General features: G+C 41.0%; 1 protein-coding gene across 1 annotated transcript in view; it reads left to right on the top strand.

Moving 5' to 3' along the window:
• Window positions 1-27716, top strand: part of LOC147705974 (protein-glutamine gamma-glutamyltransferase 6-like) — a 128388-nt gene extending 100672 nt beyond the window's left edge. The window contains exons 10-13 of the mRNA XM_086932431.1: window positions 2276-2590; window positions 5698-5855; window positions 10771-10904; window positions 27439-27716. Coding sequence (XP_086788557.1) covers window positions 2276-2590; window positions 5698-5855; window positions 10771-10904; window positions 27439-27589 — 758 coding nt within the window. The 3' untranslated portion in view covers window positions 27590-27716. The remainder of the gene's footprint in view (window positions 1-2275; window positions 2591-5697; window positions 5856-10770; window positions 10905-27438) is intronic.
• Window positions 27717-27789: the final 73 nt, after the last annotated feature.

The following is a 27789-nucleotide window of genomic DNA, read 5'->3' as shown; positions in this document are numbered from 1 at the left end:
ATGCAAAAATTGCACTCGCAAAGGGCCAGAATCTGGCCGTATGTCACATATGAACAGAAGGAAAGTGCATGCTGTGAATGTGTACAACTGTGCTCAGGCAGGGCACATACATTGAGCAGTGATTTGCATAAAGGATTGGTGAATTTATCAAACTCCAGCATACTACGAATGCAGAGCTCTTTAGAACAAGCTAATATTAACTCCAAATATTCTCAAGATAAGTGTCAAGTTGGTTGAGATGTGCAGGGAGCATTTAAAACGCTACAATCTATTCACTAAAATGCAGGTTGTGGGCCATGAGCTTGAAGAATGCTCATCGCTTCCCCCAATACCCAATGATTTGCCCAGATGTTGTATCAAAAAAGGTACATCCCAATTCGATGTGTATGGTGGTGTGAGGGTCTAAAAGGCTCACGCCCGTTCAATTGTCCACTGCCTTCCAAGAGCACAAGTTATCCTTTAGGAAGCAGAATGCCACAACCATTTAAAGAATACATAGGCTGTGATGTCTGCAAAGAGCTTATTTGGAGCAGTGTGATTAGTCCCATTGTAGGATAGGGTGCTGACGACTCAGCATGGCCTAGACAAGACTGAGTGTAGGTTTCCAAAACGTCAGTTTTAGAGCAGTGGGTGTTTTCCCGAGGAAACATATGTATACGTTACCCAGACCCCTTGATTGACACAAGAACCCCCCACGGGACTTGCCACTCATCCTGCAGCCATCCACCTCTACTTCGGTGGATCATCTATATCAACTCCAACAGTTTTTTCACACCAATAGTCGCAACCCAAGAGTCCTGGGACCACTATCTTACACCATAAACTGCATTGATAACCCTTCTGCACACATGTCTTTTGAACTACATAATCATGTGATGTTTTTGTCCACAACCAAACGTTTTACTTGCAGTGAAAAATTTTAACTATGTGATGGCATTGTATGTATTTAAGTATTTGGTATTTGTATAGTGCAAATCTAGCTGAAAGGCAGTGGAAGCTTCACAGGAATAATGGCAAATGTCAGTCAATGAATGAAGGGCAGCTGGGTTCTGAGAGTGGGGGTGGACTGTTACTTTGTTGCAATGTAGTATTCTTTAAAGGTGTGCATCTTTATTGTGCATATGAAATCTACGTTACATGTATTGATTTTAACATTTGGTGCAATACATGCGTATTGGCTGCTTCAGGGATCAGGCTATATCTAAACACTAGGGGCCTCCTTTATGAAAAGTTACGCATCGCTGCGTGAAAACAGCGATGCGTCACTTTTTACTGCGCACTCCTTGCGACACCAATGATGCGTCATATTTAATGTATGACGCATCATGTCGCAAGGACTTACAGATGCGTCAGTATTTCTGACGCATCTGTAAGCGCAAAAGTGACGCATTGCTGGAGTGTGTCACAAAAGTGACGCAACTCCAGCAATGCGTCCTTTCACATGGGGAAAGCCCCATGTGAAAGGGCTTGCGTCAGTCATACGCCTGCTGTGAGGCAGGCGCAAGATTTTGACGCAACAGCATCCTAAAAGTGACGCAGGGAAATCTCATAGATTTCACTGCGTCACTATTACGAGGCTTTTTGCGGGGGAACGCCCCCTCTGCATACATTATACCTGACGCAGGTATAATGTGGCGCAGGGGTTTAAAAAGTGACGCATCTACCTAGATGAGTCACTTTTTAAATATGGCGCAACAAGGCGCATTTTGTACGCCGCTGGTGTGTCACAAAAAGTGACGCAACGGCGGCGCGAAACTGATGCAAGGCCTCATAAATAAGGGCCCAGAATAATAGGAATCAGGCACAAACATATCATTGACACATGATCAATGTTAGTCCATGATATGTTATTTTACAATTCACACCAGTTTCTCCCATTGAATTAATAATTATGAGACCTACTAGATTAAGTGGACAGAACGTTGGCAACTTCCACTGACTATAGACGCCAAAGATTAGGTAGTCATAGGAGGCCCTTCCTATGACTCCCGGGAAATTCAAGATAAAGGCTTTTAGTCTATGGTAATGGGTGCACATGGTTGTACGTGGTGCTCATCTGCACTTATTATTGGGATGGGGACTTGTTTATCATCATCACCCTTTGACCCAGAGCAAATTATTTGAGTGTTCTATTCAATTAGACATGGTGATGTTCAGATGCACTCTTTGCCAGCAAAAGCTGCTTGTTGGGAATTCTAAGCTCTATTGAGACTTCAATACCTTAGTTGCTTAGTGTGCTTTGGCTTACATTGAGCTACAATGTTTCATTTTTCAGGAAGTGCAAAGGAAAGAGAGATTTTCCAGAAGGCCAGAAGCAAGTTGTTTGGTGACGCAAGCAGAATGGCGGCCTTCAGTCTTGCAAGAGAGGAGGCGGCACCCGCACAAAAGCCTCAATTCTCTGGAAAGTTTTTGGTGGAGGGCACCCCTGAAGTTGGCAAAGATATCAGCTTAACATTGTCCCTCAAAAACGACAGCTCGGCCAGCCTGAAAATTGACGTGAAGACCAGTGCCACCGCCATCACCTATACCCGCAAACCAGTGAAGGAGGTCATGACGGATACCCAGGCTGTAACCCTGGGTCCAAATGAAGGTACAATCACTACAGTCTCCCAATATCTGAGCACTAGACCTGTTGGTCATTTTCAGTTCCAAAGATAACAGGAATACAACAGGCAAACAATATAAAATTCAATTAAATTAACAAGCTTTGAGTAAAAATGGAAAGCAGTGATCAATGTTACATTCCTCAGCATATTAAGACAGAAACCTCAACGATATGATCTGATCCCAGACATTTCCAGGACATAGTGAGGGTTTTATTACAGCTGTTTTGAAAGACTGAGGGACTCATTTATAGTGTGGAGAGAACAGAAAAATCCTCTAATTCCTGGAGAAAGCTCAATGGCCTTCAATACAAGTTAAGGGCTAAATTGTGATCCCTGTTTGAAGGCGTGCTTGCAAAGTTACCAGTATCATGTGTTGTGTGTTAATTATTTCAACCTCACAGTTTTTCTGATAAAATCCTGCAGGCCAAACCTGCCAAAAAGTATCAGGGGAAAAAAAGGCCAGAAATAAGGCAAAGCACGTGAAATTTGGTATTTTAAAAAACGATCCACATGACTCAGAATAGTAGGACATTTTCGGTTCCCTCCAAACTTCAAATGAGGTTGAGTTACTCTCTAACACCAACTTTGTTAGCAATCAATTCAACCATATGTATGATATCTCTGAATGCAGCATTGCTAACTCTTACCAAATATGTTTTTTACATCTTGGATGTTCAGGCAAAATGGGCTGCCTTGAGGCTCCAGTAGGCTCCAGGGGAGGCACCTGCTTTCCACCCAGTTGTCTAAGACAACCAAGTTGAGAGGTTTACACTGCGCATATCAGGCTGGCTGTTGCAAGACAAACGGAAAAAAGAGATAAGTGCAGTGTAAACTAGTGAAGTGAACAACACTCTCCTGCTGCCAGTCAGCAGCAGCCCTGCCCACAACACTGCTCCAGTTGGGACCACAGAAAAATAAAATGGTAATTAATTTTATTACCATTTTTTTTCACTTTTGCTGCCCTAATGGGGGTACTGCGGCTGGCTAGAGGAGACATGGACCCTATTTCTTCCTATTTCCAGGGACGTTTGGTTGCTTAGGTTGATTGTTTCTATATCTATCCCAAGTTATCACTCATTACATGAAATGTTGATCTATTAAATTTCCTGTGCTCGCTGCTCTGTGTGGAGCTATTTTCCAGCATTAAATGAAGTATTTGACACAATTATGGAAATGGCAAGATTGTTATGGTGCTGAATACTGTTCACAAATCAGTAAGTATTAAGATGTCAGTGCCACAACTATGTAGCATTTTCAAGGCAATGGAGTAACCATTATGTCATAGGAGAAGACCAGGGCTCTTTACCTTTTGTTTCACAACAGCTTATTTAAAAATGATATGATTACGGAAAAAAGTTTTGATAGTTGAACTCACTAAATTGGTACTAAAGGGCCAGATGAAGTAAGCATTTTAACTGTCACAAACATTCAATTTGGAGTTTGCAATTGTTACAATGTTTTTTCTATGTATTAATCGAGGGGCATATTACCAAGCAATAGCGATAAATATCGCTATTGCTTGGTTAGAGACAAAAATTTACTGCTGAGCTGCGGCGATTTTTATCGCAGATAAACCTTGGTATTACCAAGGTTTGTCGCAAATGCGATAAAAATCGGCCGCAATGCATGAATATTGCTGAAAAGTCAGCGATATTCATGCATTACCGAGCTAATGCTCTTAGCCATGTTATCCACCTCCCATTGGATAACATGGCTAAGAACTGCTCAGGGCAGGTGTTAGCTTTTGGAGATATTCGCGCTTAGCGCGAATATCTCCAAAAGTTGGTAATAGGAGATAGCGATGTTAGCGACTGTTTCCAGTCGCTAACATCTTGGCACGCCCACTTTGCATGTCATTAGTGATAAATATCACTGACATGCAAAGTGGGGCCCAAGATGGTCGCTATCTCCTACTAGCTGTCGCTAACTGGTGTTAGCGACAGCTAGGTAATAGGGAGATAATTTTATCTCCGCTTTCTTGGCTTTTAAAGCCAAAAAAGCAGAGATAAACACCCTTGATAATATGCCCCCCGTTCTAAGAATCAGAACATATTTTGCACTCCTAGTATGGGACTCCAAATGGAAAGTGATTTGGTATCTAGAAGGAGCTTCATGCAGGCGTCCTTTCCAAATACCTAATCGTATTATATGTCTCAGTATTTTGTGACCTAAATCTGGCTGCAAAATATTGAAAAGATACAGACAATGTAAATGAGGTGGTAATGCATTTGCAAAAGGGAAGGGTTCCCTTGAGACCCATTCCTTTTTCTGAATGTGGAAAAATGCTGAAGAGTAGGTAGTGATCCAATGTTTCCTTTGGGGAAATAGGCTGCAGTTTAAAAACGAATTGCTTTCTTTAACCCCTTAGCTGCGGCGGCTATTCCGCCGCAGTGCTAAGGGGGAGGGGGGCCGCGCGGCGCTCCCGTGCTCGTGACGGAACCGCTCCGTCACGAGCCTCGGGTGGGCTGTGCTTGTGACGGAACGGTTCCGTCACGGCCCCGCCCACCCAATAGAACCCTCAGCGCAGGCGCGGAATTCGCGCCGCGTAGTCGCGCAAGCGGGCCGTGACGGAACCATTCCGTCACCAGCACAGCCCACCCGAGGCTCGTGACGGAATGGTTCCGTCACGAGCACGCAAGAGGTTAACAGAATTTATAAGCATGATGGTCTTCCGGTGACCTGAGCACCTCACCATACCTGTGATGGCCTCCAAAGGTAGTGAATTGCAAATGTCCTTAATATTCATAAGGTAGGTTACATTTTGTCCCATTACGACTCAGAAGTTTAAGTACTGACTTATTACTACAAAGCTGTTTCTTAAGACTCTTTACGGGTTGCAAAATTACTGGTTGTAAATTGCAACAAGTATTTTGCGACCAGTAATACCTCATCTGGGCCAAGGTCACCCAAAACAACAAACCTGTGGGAGAGGCATAAAATAATAGAAATAAAAAAACGAATGTGATCTTGTTGTGAGCAGAGAACATGCATGTGATATAGCTTGGCATGTAACATTCACTCATCTCTTTAAATGTGACTCTACTGGAAGGCATCATCATCACATTCTGACAGAATATGTTCAACTTTTCAGAGAAACAAATTCCACTGGGTATAACATATGCCCAGTACGAAGGGCGTCTGACCGAGCACAACCTGATCCAAGTAAATGCTGTGTGTAATGACGACAAAGGTGGAAAACTGCTGGTGGAAACAGACATTACACTGAAGACCCCGCCAGTTATTGTGAAGGTAACAAGAGGAAGATGGGCTATTGGCCGCTACCTATGCATCACACCGTTTTCATGTGTAAGACTCTGCAGCGCCCTAACAATGCTTATCCATTGTGTGTCAACAGTGGTACAGAGTTCACTTGTAGTTACTGCAGAAAGCAGACATCCAGATAAAACAATGATGTTGATTATTAGGGTGAGGGACCCCCTCCGGTACCTCATCTACTTATCACCCGGAATGCTGTCTTCCACAATCCTCCAGACTCTGGGAAAAATATGGTACACTCCCTGCTGATTTGCATGAAACAGGCTGATTAAGGGTACATCCCTACGGGTTAGTATGGAACAGACTTGTCAGGAGTACAAAAAAGCTGAGACCACTCACCAGAGTCACTCTACTGTGTCCTCCCATAGCATCACTAAACGACATTGGAGATCAGTCCAGTGGTGAGAGACTCCACGTTTAAAAACTGTCTTCATGCAATTGCATTTGATCCTTTGGGAAAACCTCCTGCAAAACAAGGAGTAACATAATGACAGCATATCATGTAAGTGCTGATCACTATAGAGCAGTAGTTCTTAACCTTTTGACTTTTGTGGACCCCTACTTCATCATTACTGTAACCCGTGGCCCACCACTGAATGCTTATTGAGATCCAGGGACCCCCATTGAGTCATTACTGGAAGCCAGGCACCAGAGCCTAAGCATTTGAGATGGTTTGAACCACAAAGAAATACACACATTTAATGAAAAATGTATTCATCAAGCAAATACATAAATGATTAAATATTTTATTTAATTCACTAACAAATATATATAAAAAAAACACAATTTAAATGTTCAACTTAAGGTTGCAGCATTCCTAAATTTAATTTAGGGCACTCATTGTCCATACTACAATCTGTTTGATGAGCCCACACTGCTCCCACAAATCAGCCTGAGGATATTAACTTAATTTTTAGCCTCCAATTTAAAATTCCTTCATGTTCACAAAACATTTTAAAATGTTCATCTTTACATTTTGCTTCTTTATTTCTATAGACTTGATTCATCTGTTAACATTATTTAATTTTCTAACCAGTTACAGACCCCAGGAGTAGGCTTCGCGGACCCCCCAGGTGTCCCTGGACCACTGCTTAAGAACTGCTGCTATAGAGTATACCAGGTCCTGCTGCTTAACCTAAATTGCAACATGCAGAAGTACAGATGCTCCATTCTAAGGCCCGTAACTTAAGTTTTGGAGTAAAATCCAATCCCTGTGCAAATGGGAGTTTGAGCAAAAATTGTCGTACCTGGTTATGCTGAATATCACATCCTTGCTGTGGTATGCAACCTTTACAACGCAACTTTTACCACGCAGTGCTGTTACAACGCATGTATTACAACGAAAACCATTACAACGCATTACACTGGGGGCCGCTCCAGGATAAGGAATAGTTTTAATTTACTATCCAACACCTTCCCTAGTGTCCACGGGGACTGGAGTTGGAATAGTAAATTAAACTATTCACTATCCAGCACCCCCAAGTGTAATGTGTTGTAAAGGTTTTCGTAGTAATACTTGCGTTGTAACAGCATGCGTGGTAAAAGCATGCGTTGTAACGTCATACATCCCCTTGCTGTTTTATGCATGACAGATATTTCCAGCAAAAACGTGCTCACAGTTTTTGTGAAACAATATCCGAATAAAAGACAAAAGTTTCGAAATTCATAGCAGTATATAACACATTTGCATGTTATGCCTTATTTTTATCAGGAAAATAATAAGTGTTATTTCCACACCTCATAAAAATTCTGAAGTATTGGTATTGCCCAGGGGAGGTAAGGCCCTTTATTTTCCGCACAACTGAGAATCAGGTCTTTGTATTAGCCCACAAAAGGGCCCATCACTCCCTTGGGCATTTACTCATATGTTTAGGGAGAACTTTACTACATGATGTATAAATTGTGTCTTGTGAATCTTGGTAGTGAGTAGCATATATTCCACTAAGTGACCTGGCACTCTTGGGGTGTGAAATCTTAGCTATTTTATCAAATTGTTTCTTAAGTGCTAATCTTCCTCAGAACCACTTTTGCATTTCTGTGAACGTATAGTCCAGTGTTTTGATGTCATAGTGTACATTCTAGAGTTGCAATTAAAAATAGTACTTGGCGCACAGCCCTTAAAAAATCTTTTGGCGAAGCAATTGTAAACAGTTATTTTGAGTTCACTCACCAAACAAATTTCGGATTAAAAAGGCCAATGGTGTCTTTTCACTGTACATTTTCCTTGAGGGAGTGATTTCGGGCAGTGACGCAGGGCGGGGGAGGGGCAGGGTGGAGGGGTATTAAAGTCCGGATTTAGGCCTAACGGAGGTAAGTATACAAATCAATAAATAAAATGATTTTTTCTTTGCGCGCGCACAACGGAAATTGTTTTATTTATTGATTTGTATACTTACCTCCGTTAGGCCATAATCCGGACTTTACTACCCCCCGCCCTGCCCCTCGCCGGCAGTGCGTCACCGCCGGGCAGCAGTCCCTCCAGGAGCCGCTAGTGGCAGTGAAACATACCCCAAAGTCTTGAAATTGCACATACAGAACTTAATAGACCTGTTCTCAACTTCAGGAAGTTCCCGTAATGTCATTAAGTGAAGAGATTGATCTATTGTATCATCTGCATTAATTTGAAATTGTCCTCAAATGAACAATGATTTGCTTTCTGCAATTAACATGAAACAAGGATGACAATACACATAATGGGGCTCATTTTCAATGTTTTGGCCTAGGGCAGCGCCTCAAGTCTTTTTGCTGCTCTGCCCTATGCCAAATCTAAAGGGCAGGGATGCACAGTATTTACAAGATACGGTGTATTCCTGTCCTTCCTGCCAGCGCACAATATTGCTCCTACTGCCAATGCAGGCCCCCTTGCACCATGATGCAAGAGAGGCTGCGTGGTTGGCAGAATTGTTTTTGTGCACAATGGGACACCTTCCTGTACAAAAACAAGCCATGGAGGTGTTTTCCTTTTTTCTAAGGGTGCTGCAGAATGCAGCATACAAAGAAAGAGGAGGAAATGAGGAGAAATAAACATATTTCTTCTCGTTACAACTGCCCTGGGGAGGTTTACAGTGTTGACGCCAAGGTATACAGATCCTTGCAAATCTGAGACGGCGTCAAAACCCATCAGTGTTACGTGGAAACACCCAGCGCGAAACCCATGAAACACCTCCCTGACAGTGTCAGGCAACGCAGTGACTTGTACTGCTTTACCTTACACCATATCTAGGAGGCCATGAAAAGTCACACAAAGTGGCTATGTGTGGCTTCGTAGGTACGAGTCTGCACTCAATTGTAAATGTAAATTGACACTTGTACAGCACACTACTCACCCGCAAGGGTCTCAAGGCGCTTGTACGAATACCGCTGTGAAACCCATCCTGGCTTTCCCTGTGAGGCATCCACTCCTGGGCACCCCCAAGGTGGAGGCCAGGCATCCTTAGCGTTGTGGGGGCCGTTGTGGAGATTAAGCAAGCTATTGCCCAGAGTTGCAGAGTGGAACTCCATGAATGGAATAGGCACCGAGGCGAGAATTATCAGGTCCATGGAATTTTGAGCCCAAGACCCACTGAGGCGGGGAATTGAACCCTGGTCCCGGGCCAGACCTCTGCATCAGGGTCTGCCACTCTAACCAATGAGCCACACTATTCCACCAGAAGGGCACCAGCACATCGTTAGAAACTACACCTGGGATGCATACTCAGAACATCATTGCATTGCATTTGCACTTTAATCCAGGGTTTTCGTAATATACAAAGGAAGATCACTAATTACTCTGAGCAAAAGAATTGATGGACAAACAATAGAAATTATTATTATAAGAGCGTTTTAATAAAAGAACAAAGACAGCGCACTTTAAACCCCAGAACAATGTGAAGGAAGACTTTCGAATTAAAAAGTACCTCAGCACAATAGCACTTTAAACATTAGCTTTTGCACTTTGAGTTTGAGTTATTGAAAAGCACTCTGTTTGCTGGAGAGTCACAAAAAGGGGATGTACCTGTAGGGCAAGGGGCTTGTAAAGGGCCCCAATGTTTTTAGACATTCCTCACCAGACAGATTAAATAGCCAGGCCGACAGTTTTTCAAAGCAACATGAAACAACATGAATTGGTGTGAATTGCGACCAAGTTGGCAATAAATGTTGGTGAAATCAGCATGCAAATCTCTAAAAATCAAAATTAAATGATCATATGAAGTTACAGAACATGTGTGGCTGTCCAGTAAACTATTGAAGGTGAGAAGGTGAGGGCTAGTTGCAGACAGTTCCAAGAAAGACGAAATTAGAGAGTGAGAGAGAGAAAGAGAGGAGGTGGAAAAGGTTTATATAATTATAGGGTTGTAACTTCAGTTTAGTAGAGGCTTAGTTAGTTGGTAAGGCCACTATTTCATGTTAGACCAATAAATTACAACCACAACCTAGTAGCACCAACAGGGACTCAATTCTCCCTTCATTTCTGATTAACTGCCAGACTAGCACAAGTGCAAGTCCATGTACTGATGCATTCTCACAGCATCCACATCACGTCCTCCTAACCCATTTATACAAAAAGACACACCAAGACATGAAACTAACTTTAGAAGAGCATCAGACTATGTGGGGTTGAGAGGGTGAACAGATGTAACGAGAGTGGTGTATAGATTGAACAGAAGAGATAGGATGAATGGACTCAAGAAGTAGGTTGAAGGCACCTAGTACAAATATGTGAGGTCCTCACTTCTCTTTCTGAAGTTTCAGTTCTTTATGACAGTTGTCTTTCCCATGTTTCATTCCTCCCTTCACCCTTTTCTCCTCCTTCTCCAGTGCCCACATGTCTCTTGTCTCCCCAACGCAACTTGACTTAGACATTCCAAATAGCATGCTTAATAAATATCATAAATCCTTGTTTTTCCAGGTTTCTGGGCAGGCCAAGGTGAACCAGCCTCTACAAGTGGAGGTCACATTTACCAATCCTCTTGCTAAGGATGTGAGCAAATGCGAGCTGGTGGTGGAAGGCAACGGTTTACTAGAGAAGCAGCTGAAAATAAGGTAACAAAGGTTATTGGTTGCTGTTGTGGTTTGCAAGGTCAATCCTTGAGTCTGATACGCTGAAGCTTTTGCCGACGTGGCGGGGAGATGGGGCAGATTGTAAATGAAAGAATACATTTATAAAATTCCACTGATCAGGATTTTGGTTTGGGCAAAGAACACATCAGAATCCAACACACTTTTAAATAATGGAGTCAATTGTTTAATAATTGTGTTTAATCTGCAGTCCGGGAAACCCTTGGCCTCAATCACTTGTTTCGCTTTTTAATCAGGGCCGGACTGGGAACTTAAAACAGTCCTGGCAAAAATTCTAACTTCAGCCCCCATGTGCAGACGTGCTTTATGTGCTAGAACCAGAGCAACTTTTTAAAGTTGCTGTTGAAATCGTGTAACGTGCACCGCCACTTCTGGAGGCCGAAACCGGCCTCTAAGTGTCAAAACCGGCCTCCAGGGGCTCCAGCCTCCCGGGAGATTGTCCGCTTGCCCGGCTGGCCAATCCGGCCTTATTTTTAATTTGCCAACCAAAATTTTCACTTGCCATATTTCACACCACTGACCACAGCAGATTGTATCTGCTTTCTAATGGAGCTGCTTAGTGGATTGTTCTTCTGCCCAAGTCCTTTGCAATCTGTAGGACAGCGATGCTGCCAGAGGCTGGGCCCGTAATATCTGAATTCTGTGGGGACTTGCACTCATCTAATTCATTAGCCTTTAACCGCATGCGCGCTAGCGGGTTTTCCCGCTGCGTGCTGAAATTTGAAAATCGCGGGTAACGTGACAAAGCCAGCTCGTCATGCGCACAGCGCAGGCAACGCCCATGACGAGCTGGCTTTGTCATCCGCATCGAAGGGGTTAAGAACCCCGCCATGTGCCTTACTATTTGTCAGTGTAGGTGTTCTGAAACTGATGTTAGAGGCCTCTGCTGGCAGAATGCCACCACCACGCCCTGTGGTCTCTGGCGTGGAACCTGCCCCACTTCACCAACTTTATGTGTGAACAGTGCCTATTTCTGAGAGATCGACCTTCTCACGCTTTGCGTGTGTCTGAGGATAACCACCAGGGTTTCCTGTCCTGCCTGTAAAGTGGTCTACCACACTCCAAGCTGCACTCCAGTACATTCACCCTGTAGAATTCTGAAGCACACTGCTACCTTGACTGTGCTTCAATTCCTTCTCTTAATAATGGACCTTGAACTGTATACCTAATGATACAGTTGAAAGACACTGGAGGTGGAAAAAAGTCAAACAAACAGTGAGAAGTGCATGGCGAAGCATTAGTGGTGAGTGGTATCCTCCATGAAAACATATGAACTGGCAGCATGTTTGTTTAAATTAAGGTAGCAGGAAAAGAACAACATTTTGGGATCAGATTTACGAAAAGAAAATAGGGCAACTAAGTCCAGCAACCAATGCACTGCGTTGCGCTAGGTAGGAGAGAGCAGTGCAGAGCCATGTTTGCTTTAAGTGGCCTGCTGCTTCTCTCTTTCTCGGTGCTGGTGCTGTTTAAGGCTGCCACAGACCACACACACACACTTTTTAACCAAAATGCAAAGGTGTGTGCCTTCTACCTGGATGGGCATCCTTATAGTACAAAATCCTATGCCTAGACTTTCTACATATTGGGGCCATATTTATGTACGGGTGGCATCTTGCTCACAAGACTGACGTGAGCAAGGTCTCAGCGGAGACTGAAACGCGTAGAGTAGATGCTGGCTGAGCTGCAATGAATTATGATTAAAGAAAACTGAACTACAAACTGGGTGTCAATCGCTTGGAAGGTTTTTCTGGAGTGCGCGAGCAAATCCCTGCGGGGAAAAGGAATACAGATTGGAACGGCTTGGCTCTGCCGTAGCTCAGGTGCATCGCCACAGAGCGCCCGCCAGCCTGGAAGTGGGCCGCTGGAGAAAGGGATATGTATATATATATTCACAGAAAAAACCATAGGTTTTAGGTCATATATAGTTAGGAATTTGCATTTACAAAACCTTGAAAATTCACTGAAAAAACCATAGGTTATAGACCATATATAGTTAGGAATTTGCATTTACAAAACCTTATTTTACTCACACAAAACCATTGAAATTCCATATATAGTTAGTTGCACTAACTATATATCGCGCACCCGCAATCCACTGCTGATGATGTCACATATTACATCATTCATGACATGGTCAGTGACATCACTGATGACATCACTGATGACATCTCAAATGACATCACTGATGACATCACTGATGACAACATCCAGTGACTGTATGTTTCTGTAAAGTTAAAATATGTCTTACATATTGAAGAATGAGTGGATTTATAAGTGTCTGGATGAAGGATTTAGTAGGTGCATGACTGACTGTATGAGTGAGTGATTAAATGTGTCTCACTGAGTGCATGGGTTAGTGACTAAACTGTCTTAATTTGTGCATCATTATGTCTGTTGTTCTGTAAACTGCTGCATGTGTTGATCAGTAGCTATATGAGTAACTATATGGGTTATTGATTGGTTGCCCAAGTATTTGTATGGGAGACTGAGTGTGTGTGTGGGTGGCTGGGAGGTGTATGACTCTGTGCATAGATGTGTGAGCAGTTGATTCACTAGATGTATGGTTTCAAAAGTGCATGTGGAAACAGCTCTATGGGAGGTTAACTGTGTGCATGAGTGTATTGGTGAGTGAATGGATATCTCAGTGCTACATGTCAAAGTAAGTACATATGTAAAACACAGTACATGTGAGAGTTGACATATATAAATAACTGTGCATAAGAGCCAGTGAATGTGTGAGTGGCTGTATGGATCATTGTGAACTTGTATCAGGGATTGTATAAGAGAGAAAATATGTGTTAGTATATGTTTGAATAAGTAAAGTTTGTATAACTGTATAGTTGAGGAAATTGAGGTGTGATTGATTGTTTGCATGACTGACTAGTTGTGTGAGTAACTCCATGGATGAGTGACAGTCTGTGAGTGTCTGTTTACACTGATTGTATCTAAGGTTATATTAGAGTCTGAAGAGGTTCATTGTATTATCACATGAATGATATCATGAGTTAGTGGAGAAGTGTGGCTCAGGGGTTAGAGGCGGCAGACCCGGAAGCTGAGATCGGCCCTGGACCAGGGTTCAATTCCCCGCCTCGGCGGGTCTTGGGCTAAAAATTCCACGGACTCGATAATTCTCGCTCTGGTGCCTTCTCGACTCACGGGTTCACACTCTGCGACTCTGGGCAATAGCTTGCTTAATCTCCACAACGGCCCCTCGCTGCGGGATGCCTGGCTTTCACCTTGTGGATACCCTGCCGGGGCTATCTCACAGGGGAATACCAGGACGGGTTCCCTAAGCAAGTGCCGGGACACCCACTGCGGGTAGCTGTGCGCTATATAAGCTCAAATACATTTACATTTACATCTATGCACAGAGTCATACACCTCCCAGCCACCCACACACACACTCAGTCTCCCATACAAATACTTGGGCAACCAATCAATAACCCATATAGTTACTCATATAGCTACTTATCAACACATGCAACAGTTTACAGAACAACAGACATAATGATGCACAAATTAAGACAGTTTAGTCACTAACCCATGCACTCAGTGAGAGACATTTAATCACTCACTCATACAGTCAGTCATGCACCTACTAAATCCTTCATCCAGACACTTATACATCCACTCATTCTTCAATATGTAAGACATATTTAAACTTTACAGAAACATACAGTCACTGGATGTTGTCATCAGTGATGTCATCAGTGATGTCATTTGAGATGTCATCAGTGATGTCATCAGTGATGTCACTGACCATGTCATGAATGATGTAATATGTGACATCATCAGCAGTGGATTGCGGGTGCGCGATATATAGTTAGTGCAACTAACTATATATGGAAATTCAATGGTTTTGTGTGAGTAAAATAAGGTTTTGTAAATGCGAATTCCTAACTATATATGGTCTATAACCTATGGTTTTTTCAGTGAATTTTCAAGGTTTTGTAAATGCGAATTCCTAACTATATATGGTCCATAACCTATGGTTTTTTCAGTGAATTTTCAAGGTTTTGTAAATGCTAATTCCTAACTATATATGGTCTATAACCTATGGTTTTTTCAGTGAATATATATATATACATACATATATAAACATATATCATCTGTATATCTATATAAATACAAACATAAATGCATGCATACATATACTTATATGCATACAGATGCATGTTATTTACATGAAAGTTGAAAAAACACTAATAAAAGCAAAGCTAAAAAGCCACCTCATTACAAACAGAATGGCTTTAACTTAAACGAGGGCGAGATCTATTGCATTTTCAATGCTTGTTTACTTTGGTTCCATCAAGAAGGCATTCAGATGTGTCACACATTTGCCATAAATTCTGAATGTTAGCACTCTAGTTGCACATTAGATCACTGTAGTAAAGCTACTGCTCACCAGGGACGTCTGCTGCTGGTATTCAAAGTGCATGTTTCAGTCTGCATGTCAGAATTTTTTTAATGAAATAGAAGAAGATTTGAGAAGTCACTCAAAATGATCCCTAATTTTTCTTTCTGAAGCACTAATCATACTTTCTATGGCAAAATTAACCCCCTCATGTTGTTCCTTTTTAAATTGAGTGTTTTCAGACTTACCACTTCATTCCAATCAAGATGGCTTCTGGTGTGCCATACTTTTGTCATAAGTAAGACTGTTAGCGCTCTAGTTGTTCTTTAGAACACTCTGGGACATTCTGTCATTGGGCTATACTTGGGGTACATCTGGGTGATATTTGGGCTACATTTAGGCTCTTTTGTCTCTGGTGGCCATCTTGGGAGACTGTATGTCAGAAGTTTTTAATGAAATTGAAGAGGGTTTGAGAAGTCACTCAAAATGTGCCCTAATTTTTCTTTCTGCAGCACTCATCATAATTCATATGGCAAAATATACCCCCTCATTTTGTTCCTTTTTAAATTAAATGTTTTAAGAGTTACCACTTTATTCCAATCAAGATGGCTTCAGGTGTGCCATACCTTTGTAATAAGTAGGACTGTTAGCGCTCTAGTTGTTCTTTAGAACACTCTGGGACATTCTGTCATTGGGCTATACTTGGGCTACATCTGGGTGATATTTGGGCTACATTTGGGCTCTTTTGTCTCTGATGGCCATTTTGGGAGACTGCATGTCAGAATGTTTTAATGAAATAGAAAAGGATTTGAGAAGTCACTCAAAATGTGCCCTAATTTTTCATTCTGCAGCACTAATCATACTTTCTATGGCAAAATATACCCCCTCATGTTGTTTCTTTTTAAATTAAATGTTTTAAGAGTTACCACTTTATTCCAATCAAGATGGCTTCAGGTGTGCCATACCTTTGTAATAAGTAGGACTGTTAGCGCTCTAGTTGTTCTTTAGAACACTCTGGGACATTCTGTCATTGGGCTATACTTGGGCTACATCTGGGTGATATTTGGACTACATTTGGGCTCTTTTGTCTCTGGTGGCCATTTTGGGAGACTGCATGTCAGAATGTTTTAATGAAATAGAAAAGGATTTGAGAAGTCACTCAAAATGTGCCCTAATTTTTCATTCTGCAGCACTAATCATACTTTCTATGGCAAAATATACCCCCTCATGTTGTTTCTTTTTAAATTAAATGTTTTAAGAGTTACCACTTTATTCCAATCAAGATGGCTTCAGGTGTGCCATACCTTTGTAATAAGTAGGACTGTTAGCGCTCTAGTTGTTCTTTAGAACACTCTAGGAGGCTGCAGTAGAACACAAAGGAATCAACTGACAGTCTCTGTCCTTGTTGGATGTACATGTTTTACTGAGAATGTCAGACTTCATTCTCACATGACTGAGAAAGATAATGTGAATTTACAGAAAATATGCTTTCAGTTTAGCTTATAGATCCCCTTCCAAACCACTGTGGGAAAATCATGAGATATTAGTTTTCTTTCAAACAATATTCATGATATCACAGCAGAAGGTTTTTTCACATGGTAAAATCACCTTAGAACCCACCACAATTCCTAAAACGAGTATGGTACCATCAACAAATGATTTATAATGTAACTAAAGTCCTAAAACCCTCTATTAACTACAATGCTTTTTAATGAGGTGCTATCATGTATATTGGTCCCAAGATGGCTGCCAACACTTCTTGGATGAAGTGCTGACAGCCAATCAGATCAGATGTGTGGTTAGGCTCCGCCCAGATATATATCTTTTTTTGAACCTAAATTACTCAAAATCCACTGGAGCACATATATTGAGACCTAGCAAAGGCACATCGGGCTAACAGTCCCTACAATTTTGCCAAGTTTCGTGCAAATCCATTCAGCCGTTCGAGCTAAAAGTGAGGCCAACCGCCCTATGGAAATTAACATGGGAAAAACGTGTTTTGGGACCCCCCTTTTTTCTCGCCCCCCCTTGATGAAACCCCCCCAAATTGTCAGGGGCTGCTCAGAAACAAAATGTTCCATTTTCCTGAAAATTTCAGCCAATTCCGTCCACAAACGCCAAAGTTATTAGACAAAGAATTTTCAAAAATCCCATAGAGAAAAAATCCTAACTATATATACCTACTGGCGACCGCCAGTAGGTAATATATTTTTATATATATATATATATATATATATATATATATATATATATATATATATATATATATATATATATTTTTATTTATATTTTTATATATATATATATATATATATATTTCAGAAGCTCGCTCGTCGCAAGTGGCCTGGAGAATCTGGTTCCTCCTTCGGCATTGCTTGTTTCTTCACGTTTGTGGTAATCTCCAGACCCGCCGGCAGTCAGAGCAATTTGAATTGGCTTACTGAGACATTGCCTCTGCCAGGACGGGATGCATTGTCCTCCTGCCCCCTTTGATTTGCTACTCTGACTTTCGGGTTTCTACGCTTTGCAGTGCACCCTACCCCCGCTATTCTCTTGTATTTCACCAAGAACGCCCGTCAGCAAAACTTACCTGGGAGCCACTGGTGCATCCTGGGGGATAGAGTCCGTTGACTTCCTCAGATCAGCTGAAACACATTTTGAGATTAACATTGCTGAGGGGCGGAGCTATTATGATGCACCTATCAGAGTGCGGTGTGGTGCATTTTACCTGCAGAATGTTGGGACTTCCTTTTTACTGACCGCAGGCGCTGACGGAGGCCAAACCGGCCGAAATGCATTCGCCTTGTTACTGCATTAAATGTTGCTGATCAAGGCTCCGCTGAGCCGAAACGTTTGTGACACTTTCTGCTAAATAAAATCTGTAAGCACCTCGAGGTCCGTGTCCGGTGTCCTACTTGCTGGCTGAGGAAGCAGCGCGAGCTTGAGCGAAACGGAGTTCAGGATATATATATATATATATATATTACCTACTGGCGATAGCCAGTAGGTATATATAGTTAGGATTGGCTACCATAGGAAATCAGCAACATTCTATTAGCCCGGGTGAGGAATTTGCGTGTAATTTTCCAAAATTTTGGCAAGCTCCGCTCCGCTCCTTCCCTGAAAGTTTCGGGGGGATTCGTGAAGTGGGGGCTGAAAAAAAATGGGGGTCCCAAAACGTGTTTTCCCCATGTTAATTTCCATAGGACGATCTGACAAGTCTACAGCCCGAACTGCTGAACGGAATAACACCAAACTTTGCAAAATTGTAGGGTCTGGTACACAGATGTGCCTTTGCTATGTTTGGTGAAAATTGCTCCAGTGGTTTTTATGAAAATTAGGTTAAAAAACACATATATATCTATATGAGCTTACGGGTCCGCGCACCGTACGCGTACTGTACGCGTACCGTACGCGTACGTACCCTTACGTGCATGAGCGCGATCCTGATTGGCTGGCAGTCGACTGACAACATTCCAAACTGTCCAAACCAGGAAGAGTTGGCCACCATCTTGTTTCTCAGGAGAACTGATGCACAAGAGAGCCCAAAACAAGAGTGGAAAACACAAAAAGGGGGCAGGGTAGAGACCCCCCAACCCCCTAGCCCTTCTCAGGGGGTCTCAGAAGGACCCCCAAGGGCAAAAGAAAATCGAAAAATCACAGGGTACGCGCACGGTACGCGTATAGGCGCGCGAACGTACGCGTACCGTGCGCGTACTACGCGATTTTACATTAAAAAATAATAATAATTTTGCCCTTGGGGGTCCTTCTGGAACAACCTGAGAAGGGCTAGGGGGTCAGGGAGTCTCTACCCTGCCCCCTTTTTGCGTTTTCCACTCTTGTTTTGTGCTCTCTTGTGCCTCAGTTCTACTGAGAAATGAGATGGCTCCTCAGGTGGTACCAGAAGGATATTAACATATAAAAACGTTATTCGCTAATAGAATTTGCATTTACAAAACCTTTGAAGTTTTTAGAAAAAAATATAGGTTTCCCGCCAGATATAGTTAGGAATTAGCATTTAAAAAACCTTGCAAATTCACTAAAAAAAACATAGGTTTCAGGCCATATATAGTTAGGAATTAGCATTTAAAAAACCTTGCAAATTCACTTAAAAAACCATAGGTTTCAGGCCTTGTATAGTTAGGAATTAGCATTTAAAAAACCTTGCAAATTTACTTAAAAAACGATAGATTTCAGGCCTTATATAGTTAGGAATTAGCATTTAAAAAACCTTTGAAATTCACTGAAAAAAACATAGATTTCAGGCCTTATATAGTTAGGAATTAGCTTTAAAACAAACTTTGAAATTCACTCAAAAAAAGTTTTAGGGGTGTTATAGTTTGCTGGACATTTCACTCATACAAAACCATTGAAATTGCTCCTATATAGTTAGTTGGACTAACAATATTTCGCGCACCCGCAATGCACTGCTGATGATGTCACATATTAGATAATTTATGACATGGTCAGTGACATCACTGATGACATCTCAAATGACATCACTGATGACATCACTGATGTCATCATCCACGTGACAATCACATACACCTTTTCATACACAAATAAAATCTTTCATCACTCTTTGTAAAATACAGAGTATCATATTTGAATGCATTGTCACAGCAATACAAGTATCAAAAACCCACTCAGTGATTCATAGATGTATGCACACATCTAATCACTTACCTGTAGATTCACTCATACATGCTGTTAATGAACGATAGAACACTATCAAAAATACTTATACACCTATATCAACATTACACAGCAGCACACATCTTATTAACATATGAAGTCATCCTACTCACTTAGGCAAATAATGGATCATAGTTACATACTTACTTAACTACACACTTATACAAACACCACGTCATCTATTCATTTAGATAGTAAGTCATACTTAGTGAATTATAAAATCATTATTACAAGTATATAGTTATCCATACAGTCACTCACACAATCATTGAGTCTTATGGATACTTATTTATCTACAACAACTGACACATACACTGCCTTTTATTTTTCTAGTTTGTTGGACATGTACCATTGAGAAATATATTTGCTCATCACCACATCCTTAAAGAGATTCACTCCCCCAAACTGTTAGAAAATGTAATTTTAACTTCATATATCTACTGAATCAACTATTTACACATCTTTGGACAGTCACACACCCCCCAACAAACCACACACACTTTCACTCTCCCATAGAAATACTCAATTATCTAATCAATAACTAATATAGACTTTCACATAGCTAGTAACCAACTGGAGAACCAGTTTACACAACAACTGACAAAGTGATACAGATATTCGCACAGTTTAGTCCCTATCCACTATATTTAGTGAGACACTATAAATTGGTCAAGTAAACAGTCAATTACACTGCTACTAAATCCTCCATCCAAATATTTATTTATATATATCCACTCATTCTTCAATGCAAATTGCTATATATATAATGCATATTTAAATAAAGAAGCAAGAAGCAAACCAAATTCACTGGATGATGTCATCAGTGATGTCATCAGTGATGTCATTTGAGATGTCATCAGTGATGTCACTGACCATGTCATAAATGATCTAATATGTGACATCATCAGCAGTGCATTGCGGGTGCGCGAAATATAGTTAGTCCAACTAACTATATAGGAGCAATTTCAATGCTTTTGTATGAGTGAAATGTACAGCAAACTATAACACCCCTAAAACTTTTTTTGAGTGAATTTCAAAGTTCTTTTTTAAAGCTAATTCCTAACTATATAAGGCCTGAAACCTATGTTTTTTCAGTGAATTTCAAAGGTTTTTTAAATGCTAATTACTAACTATATAAGGCCTGAAACCTATTGTTTTTTAAGTGAATATATAAATATATAAAATTTAAATCAGAATAATTTGATTAATTGAACATTATTTTCTATTGGCGGTTATTTTACGTTCCTGCCTCCATTACTTTCAATGGGAGTGTGCTAAAGACCCTGTGAGTGGCTTGTGTGGTTCTTTCAATGGGAGTGTGCTAAAGACCCTGTGAGTGGCTTGTGTGGTTCTTGGCTTACTCCAAGGCTGGGCTGCAGTATGCCTATGACTTATGTTTGACCTTTTGAACTGTAATGAGTTTAGAATTGCAGTTTGTGACTAGCTATGGGCTCACTCTTTTGTGGGTGGATGTTTGTATTATCATCTAACACCAAAACCCATCTTGAACACCCCCTAAAGCCCTCCTATGTTATTGTAAGCAATCCCCTTTGTAAACCCACTTCCCAGGCCCCTGTCACATTTGTTATACAAAAGCGTATGTTCACATGTCTGGAGATCTGGAACACTTTCGTAGAAATCTCCACATAGAAAAGATAGGAGAGGAGTAGAAGGAGATGTCAGCCCATAGGAGAGAAGATGAGGGGGCATATTACCAAATAGGGCGTGGGTTTCCAAAAGAAGCCCATGTTTACACCAGAACATGGGTTTCTATTGGAATTCACAAGGCCATATTATCAAGCCCATTATCGCAGCTTTAGTGGCAGTTTTCTACCGCTAAAACAACGATAATTTTTAACGCCCTGCTTGATAATATGCCCGAGGTTTTTTACAACCACAAAGAACTGTCAGCAGTATTTGCTGCATGTATGACCTTTTCAGTGAAGGTCTTTTTAGGCTTCATAGATTGCTTTGCAGTATCGAGCATGCATGTTTGAAGGGTTGGGGCATTTCATGCATTCATATCATTTTTGCCAGCACTCTTTTTTGAATGTTGAGTGTGTTTATAAGACAATGAATCCTGCCTGCTTTCAAAGTGTTTGCCCTATTGTGTGAATGCACTTTTACCCACTCTCAGAAATATTTCATTTGTGTGAGTCTGGAAGAGAGATTTGGGTTGGGCTGTCATGTTGAAATTGTTGAGGTTGTTTTCGGCGCTCGATCGATCTGAATGTGTTTGGAGTCCTTTTCACATTAGCAGAAGTTTTAGGTTTTGAACTCTCTTTTTTTGTTTCTTGAGCAGTGGCTACTAGGGTGAATGGTAGGGTTTTGTGGTCAGACTTAATAACCATTTTTTAGAAATGTTGTGATATTTGGGCTATGGTGGAGGTTGCTGATGATAACCTTTGGTGTGTGAAATCCTCGTAGGCATGACTTTTATATTTAGACTATTGCAAAGGTCAAGAAATTGTTTGATGAGGGGATAGACTCATCTCTAAGCCAGAAGCCAATATCTAGTGGGATGAGAGTGTTTTTGGATATGATGAGAGTTGTGAGAGCAGTGATGATAAGAGTTGTATGACCTTCTTTGTGTGACTTGCCAGAAGATACCATTTTTGTGGAAGTGCTCTATACTGGCTCCTATAATTTCAAAAGAGTTGTCAGGGTTGGTGAAGGCGAATGGTTCTAATATGATTTTGCTGAATTGTGGCTACACCTTGCCTCTTCCAGGGACTTTGGTCTCATTTACAAGTTCCACAATGTTGTGACCCTCTGGACCACATAAAATGTAACAACCATGACAAAAACCCTGAGAGGGCACTGCACAGTGATTTAAAAAATACTAAAATTGACTCATATTACTTAGAAGATCAGCAGCCCCAAGCATGCAAAGTCTCTTAAACTAGCTCTACCATCCCTTAAAATGTTTATCATTAAGTAACTGATGAGTGGTTCAAAACAGGATGCCTGATGCTAGACCCGCTATAATGTCGAGGCTATCACGGTTTAGTCTCCATGCCTTGCTGACTGGTGGTCAGGCGCAGTTCCAGATGTGAATGAACAGCACCCTGATCCTTCAAAAATCAGTCTCGTAGGAGTGTGGTCAGTGCCACCAACATTTGTAATGAACATTGTAAAGGCATATTGTGTGAGAGTTTTGTTACTTCTATCTAATGTGAGAGAAAGCCAGTGCCACAGATTAATCTTTTCCATGGCAGAGTGCTTTAATCTGGATGCAACCAATGTGTTTTTCCGAATGTGTGTTGGGTTTGCACCATAGACTGAAATTTAGGGAATATGCCACCACACTTTTTAGAGAGATGATCTCCTATGAAGTCTTTAGGTGCCTACAGTTCACTGTTACTGGGTACAATGTATTTGGGGACTTTAGGCAGTGGGTGTGTTAAGCATTAACAATAGTACCAGGAGAGGTGGGAAAGTGTGTAGTAGAGGTAAATTACCAATTTTTCTTTTTTTTTACTGAGTTTTATATATCGCAAACTTGACCCGAATCGGGTAGCAGATCACTTTACATAGCACCAGTTGCATTACATGAGGATACATTCATTTTTGTTAGGCACGGAGATATTAAGTGATTTGCCCAGAATCACAGGATTTTAAGCTTCATTGCCGAGATTCAGAGAGGTGTTGTGCCCACTACTGTAATACCGCATTCCGCCTATACCCTCTGCCTATACCCTTGCACCCAGTTCTGTGACTATACCTGCATCTCTTGCACACTGTACCTGTGTCCATGTCGCGTGTGGCCAGGAAGTTCTGCAAGACACATATGGGTAAGAGAGACAATGTTGAATATAGGTGGTTAAGAAAGAACTCATGCTTGCGAGAGAAAAGAGGGTGGCAAAAAAGAGCAAGAATCATGTTAGTGGATAGCTAACCCATGGTAAGCGAACAGGGATTATTCTCCAGAATTTATCATGAAAAATGGCACTGAACACTAGAGATCTGAATACTGGCTCACAAAGTCAAGATAGAACTTTTTTATCTGCAGCAGTTGCCACTCGTGATTGTGAAGAGATTGCAAGAGGAACGGGTTTTTGCAAAGCAGTAATTGACATCTAAGGTTTGGGGAAGTGAGAAGAAAAAGCTTTTAATGTAAACACCCAATAAAACATACCTTTGTGGTTTTGAAAAACACTTGCAATGCCTCTCACACACTAATATACATTTTTACGGTACCATTTAATTCAACCATCTCTGATACATCTAATAAAGAACCATTTTGGGGCATTCCTATAAATTTAAATTATGAGGACATTATCCTATCCCATAATGTGCAGAATGGAGTTAGCTGAAGATAATGCAGGCATATAATGCTGCAGTATCACAATTTTTTTTAGTTCAATCTTTTTAGAGAATTCAGACTTATTATTTTTGTAGGTTATCCATTAGGGCTTTACAGAGCACCAAAGAGTCTAAGTAGTTGTAACATTTACTTACAAATCTATCTAGTCCTAGTAGAAATTTCCCAGTAAGCATCTGTTTTGCCCAGTGGTAGTATGTAAATGTGGGACACAAGAGACTTGCTTCCTCAACCAGACAAATCAGCTTTAATAATAATATTAATACCGACATATATAAAGCGCAAATAGCTACCTCAAACAGAGGTGTCCCGGCGCAACAGAGCTTACTCCTAGAAATTTTAGATATTTTTTTTTGCCAGAAGAAAGTATCAATTCTCAATTCAAGTTTTGTAAAGGATATGCCAGGCTGAACAAAGGACAATAACATAAATAAAAGGACCAGTTTTAGATAGTTAACACTAGCAATCAGAAGAGATGGTAGATTTTTGCTTGGGTGTGGTAAGTTCGTGATTTCTTCCCATTTTTCCTAAGAAGTAAAGGATTAGAGGTTTACATTTTGAGGCATAATAATCCATTGTGTTTACCTTGCTCAGAAATTGCACGTTTTGGTGAAGCAGGAAGACCCTGAGTAATTTGTTGTATTTGTTTGTAAAACATAAATTTGTACCTTGTGAATTGAGCAAATCTATTAACAATATTTGTTCACCTGTGTGACACAGCCTGGCAACTGCTGTAAAAATCAGGAGATTATCTGCATATTGAACACCTGCAGATAGAAAATCACAATTGGAGGGATGTCCACTGATCTAGAAAAAGGAATGTAAAAGGATTAACTTGAATGTTATGAGATGACTTAAAATAAATTATCAATTGATTTAAAAAGTTATCAGGAGGAAATATATGCATTCATTAAATGTAAACTGATAACCTACTTGTACATCAGTCCGATATTAAGCAAAGAAAGCAGATAAGGCAAAATACAGAAAGCCAAATTACATATAAATTTGAGGAGAGTAAGAAAATCCATTTAGCAACCTCTATTCTTTGCTCTATTAAGAGCCCATAGATAAATTGCTGAAAGGTTGTCACTTTTTCCAGTTGTGCTACTCCTTATAAGGAGGAATTAGTTACATTCCTATTGAAGGATGAAGTGGCAGATATGGTTGACAGGGTAAAAAAGGAAAAAACACTGCGTCCTGATGGGATTGAGGTGAAACTCTGAAAAAACCCATTTATAGAAGCCTATCTGAAAATAATGGAAGTGGTGAGGAGCTCTGTTTACGGCAAAGCACAGTAATAGCTGTTTACTTACTAAAAAATCTAACGCTTAAGGAATCAACGATTACTGTTGTCTTTGTTTTCATATATTTTCTCTGTTCATATTTACAATACGAATGTTTAGGATTTCATAACATATATTGATTGTGCCTCAGCTGATTCCCATCCATTCATGGTGATCACCGCGATTCTGGTGGATGCAGAGAAAGGCATCAGGTTGCTGGAGGGAGGATGCATCTGGAGCGTGAGGGATCCATGAAAATTCCCAACAGCATTTATGGGAACAATGCATGAATATTTGCAAACAAATCGCATTCTGTTTGAGAGCGGAACTAGACATGGTGCCTAACTTCTCCATTTCTCTTTTACTTGTTGATTGAGTCGTTGCCTTTATCCCTTAGAGCCAATCACAAAATAGAAAAGGTTTCTGCTAGGAGATGCTACTATGAAGGAATAATTATTTGCAATGTCAGGGAATTGTTGATGCATACTTTCTTGGATTTCTAAACTTTAACCCTTGTGACCCAGGTCATTTTTAGGCAAGATCTGTATGTATGGAGATGGAGGAAGAGGCTGACCTGATAGATATATGTTGTTCGATGATGAAGTCCAGAGTTGGCCCATTAAGGCTGGATCAATGTAGAATTTTTGGTCTTATGTAAATGAATCCTGTTCACATTTTTTGTATGTAAATTTATCACACGTCGATATCCTTGATATCTGGCATGGATCCAGCAATTATGGTTCACCAAGGGACGCCCCTGGCAAAGATTGTTCCCTGGCATCCCTTCACTGAAAGAATTATATCAATTTTGTCAACAAAAACTTAGATGAATAGGATAGAGCATTACTGGATTTTGGTGGAGGATACTCAGTGGCGGCTCCTCCGCTAAGGAGGAGCAGCATAGCCCCACTGCTTGCAGCAGTAAAATAAATAAAAACATAAAAGGATAATAACGTGTTATTATCATTTTATGTTTCGATGCTGTGTCAGCGTGGGGGCGGGCAGGGCTGCTGTGCTTACAGGGCAGGGGAGGAGTGGCTTGGACTCCCAACCTGCGCATGAATGTTTGGACGGCCCTCTTGGGCAACCCAGAACATTCATGCGCTCTTTCTCTGTCTCCATGCAGGCTGCATTACAGGCTGCATTACAGCCTGCATGGAGAACATGCCCAAGCCCCAATCCCCTGGCTGAGCGCTGATCCACTGGCTCAGACCAATCAAAATGCTGCATTTCAGCATTGTGATGGCTCAGGGGAGCCCTGGATCCGGGTTCTTCCAGCTTCCCTGTTCTGGCTGGAGAGACAATTGGAGGGATGGAAGAGGAGAGACCCGGTAATCAGGTAAGTTTTTATTTTTTTATTTTAACCCCCCCTCCCCCTCCCCCGATCCCTGCCGGCCGCCACTGGTGATGCTCTCTTCAATGGTGGTGTGTTTCTTCGATGGATGGAGGTTTTCTGGTTGATAGTGCTCTTTGTATGTAATATACCAGGTTCTGTGGAGAAATATAACATTTAAGATTTCTTCTCAATTAATAATAAAATAATGTATTTTTATATGCCGTTTGCAACCACACATTTAATAAATATGGTCAAATTCAAAAAAAGTTTTGCTTCAAACATTTCCTAAAACCAGGCAAGCATATTGCTTAGTTTAGGTATTAGGCCAGGACTTCATCAGTTGTGCTAATGATTCTGAGAACAAACATGAAAAGAAAAACTGTTAGATTTATGTATCTAAAATTATTTGCTTACTTTCATCTGCACTTTCAGGTTAAAACCGAATATTGATATTTACTAAAAGTCAAACTACAAGTAGCCAACAGTGCTGTCCTCTTGTTTTGCAGCTTGAGTCCTCTGAAGATGAATCAAAGATCTGTAGCCCGGTTTGAAATTGTTCCCTATAAGCCCGGGAAAAGGAACCTGATGGTTGACTTTTCCTCAGATAAATTCAGTGATGTGAAGGGATCACAGAACATCACCGTATCTGCAGCTTGAATCTGTCTTGTTGCGTTGCTGACGATTGGCGCTATGAATGTAAAATATTACCTTTTATGTAAATTTCTGAAGAATGCTATTGATTATGTTAGAAAGGGTATCCAAATAAAAGATTTCATACTTTAAACATGTGACTCTTTGTAATGGTTATGTTTGCTGTTCATGGGTAAAATGTGTTTCACATATCAAAGTCTAATAGC

The sequence above is a fragment of the Lissotriton vulgaris genome, chromosome 7 (assembly GCF_964263255.1).
Source record: "Lissotriton vulgaris chromosome 7, aLisVul1.2, whole genome shotgun sequence".
Classification (NCBI taxonomy): Eukaryota; Metazoa; Chordata; class Amphibia; order Caudata; family Salamandridae; genus Lissotriton; species Lissotriton vulgaris.
Note: the sequence above shows the minus strand (reverse complement) of the source record. Positions and strands in the feature narration are given on the sequence as shown.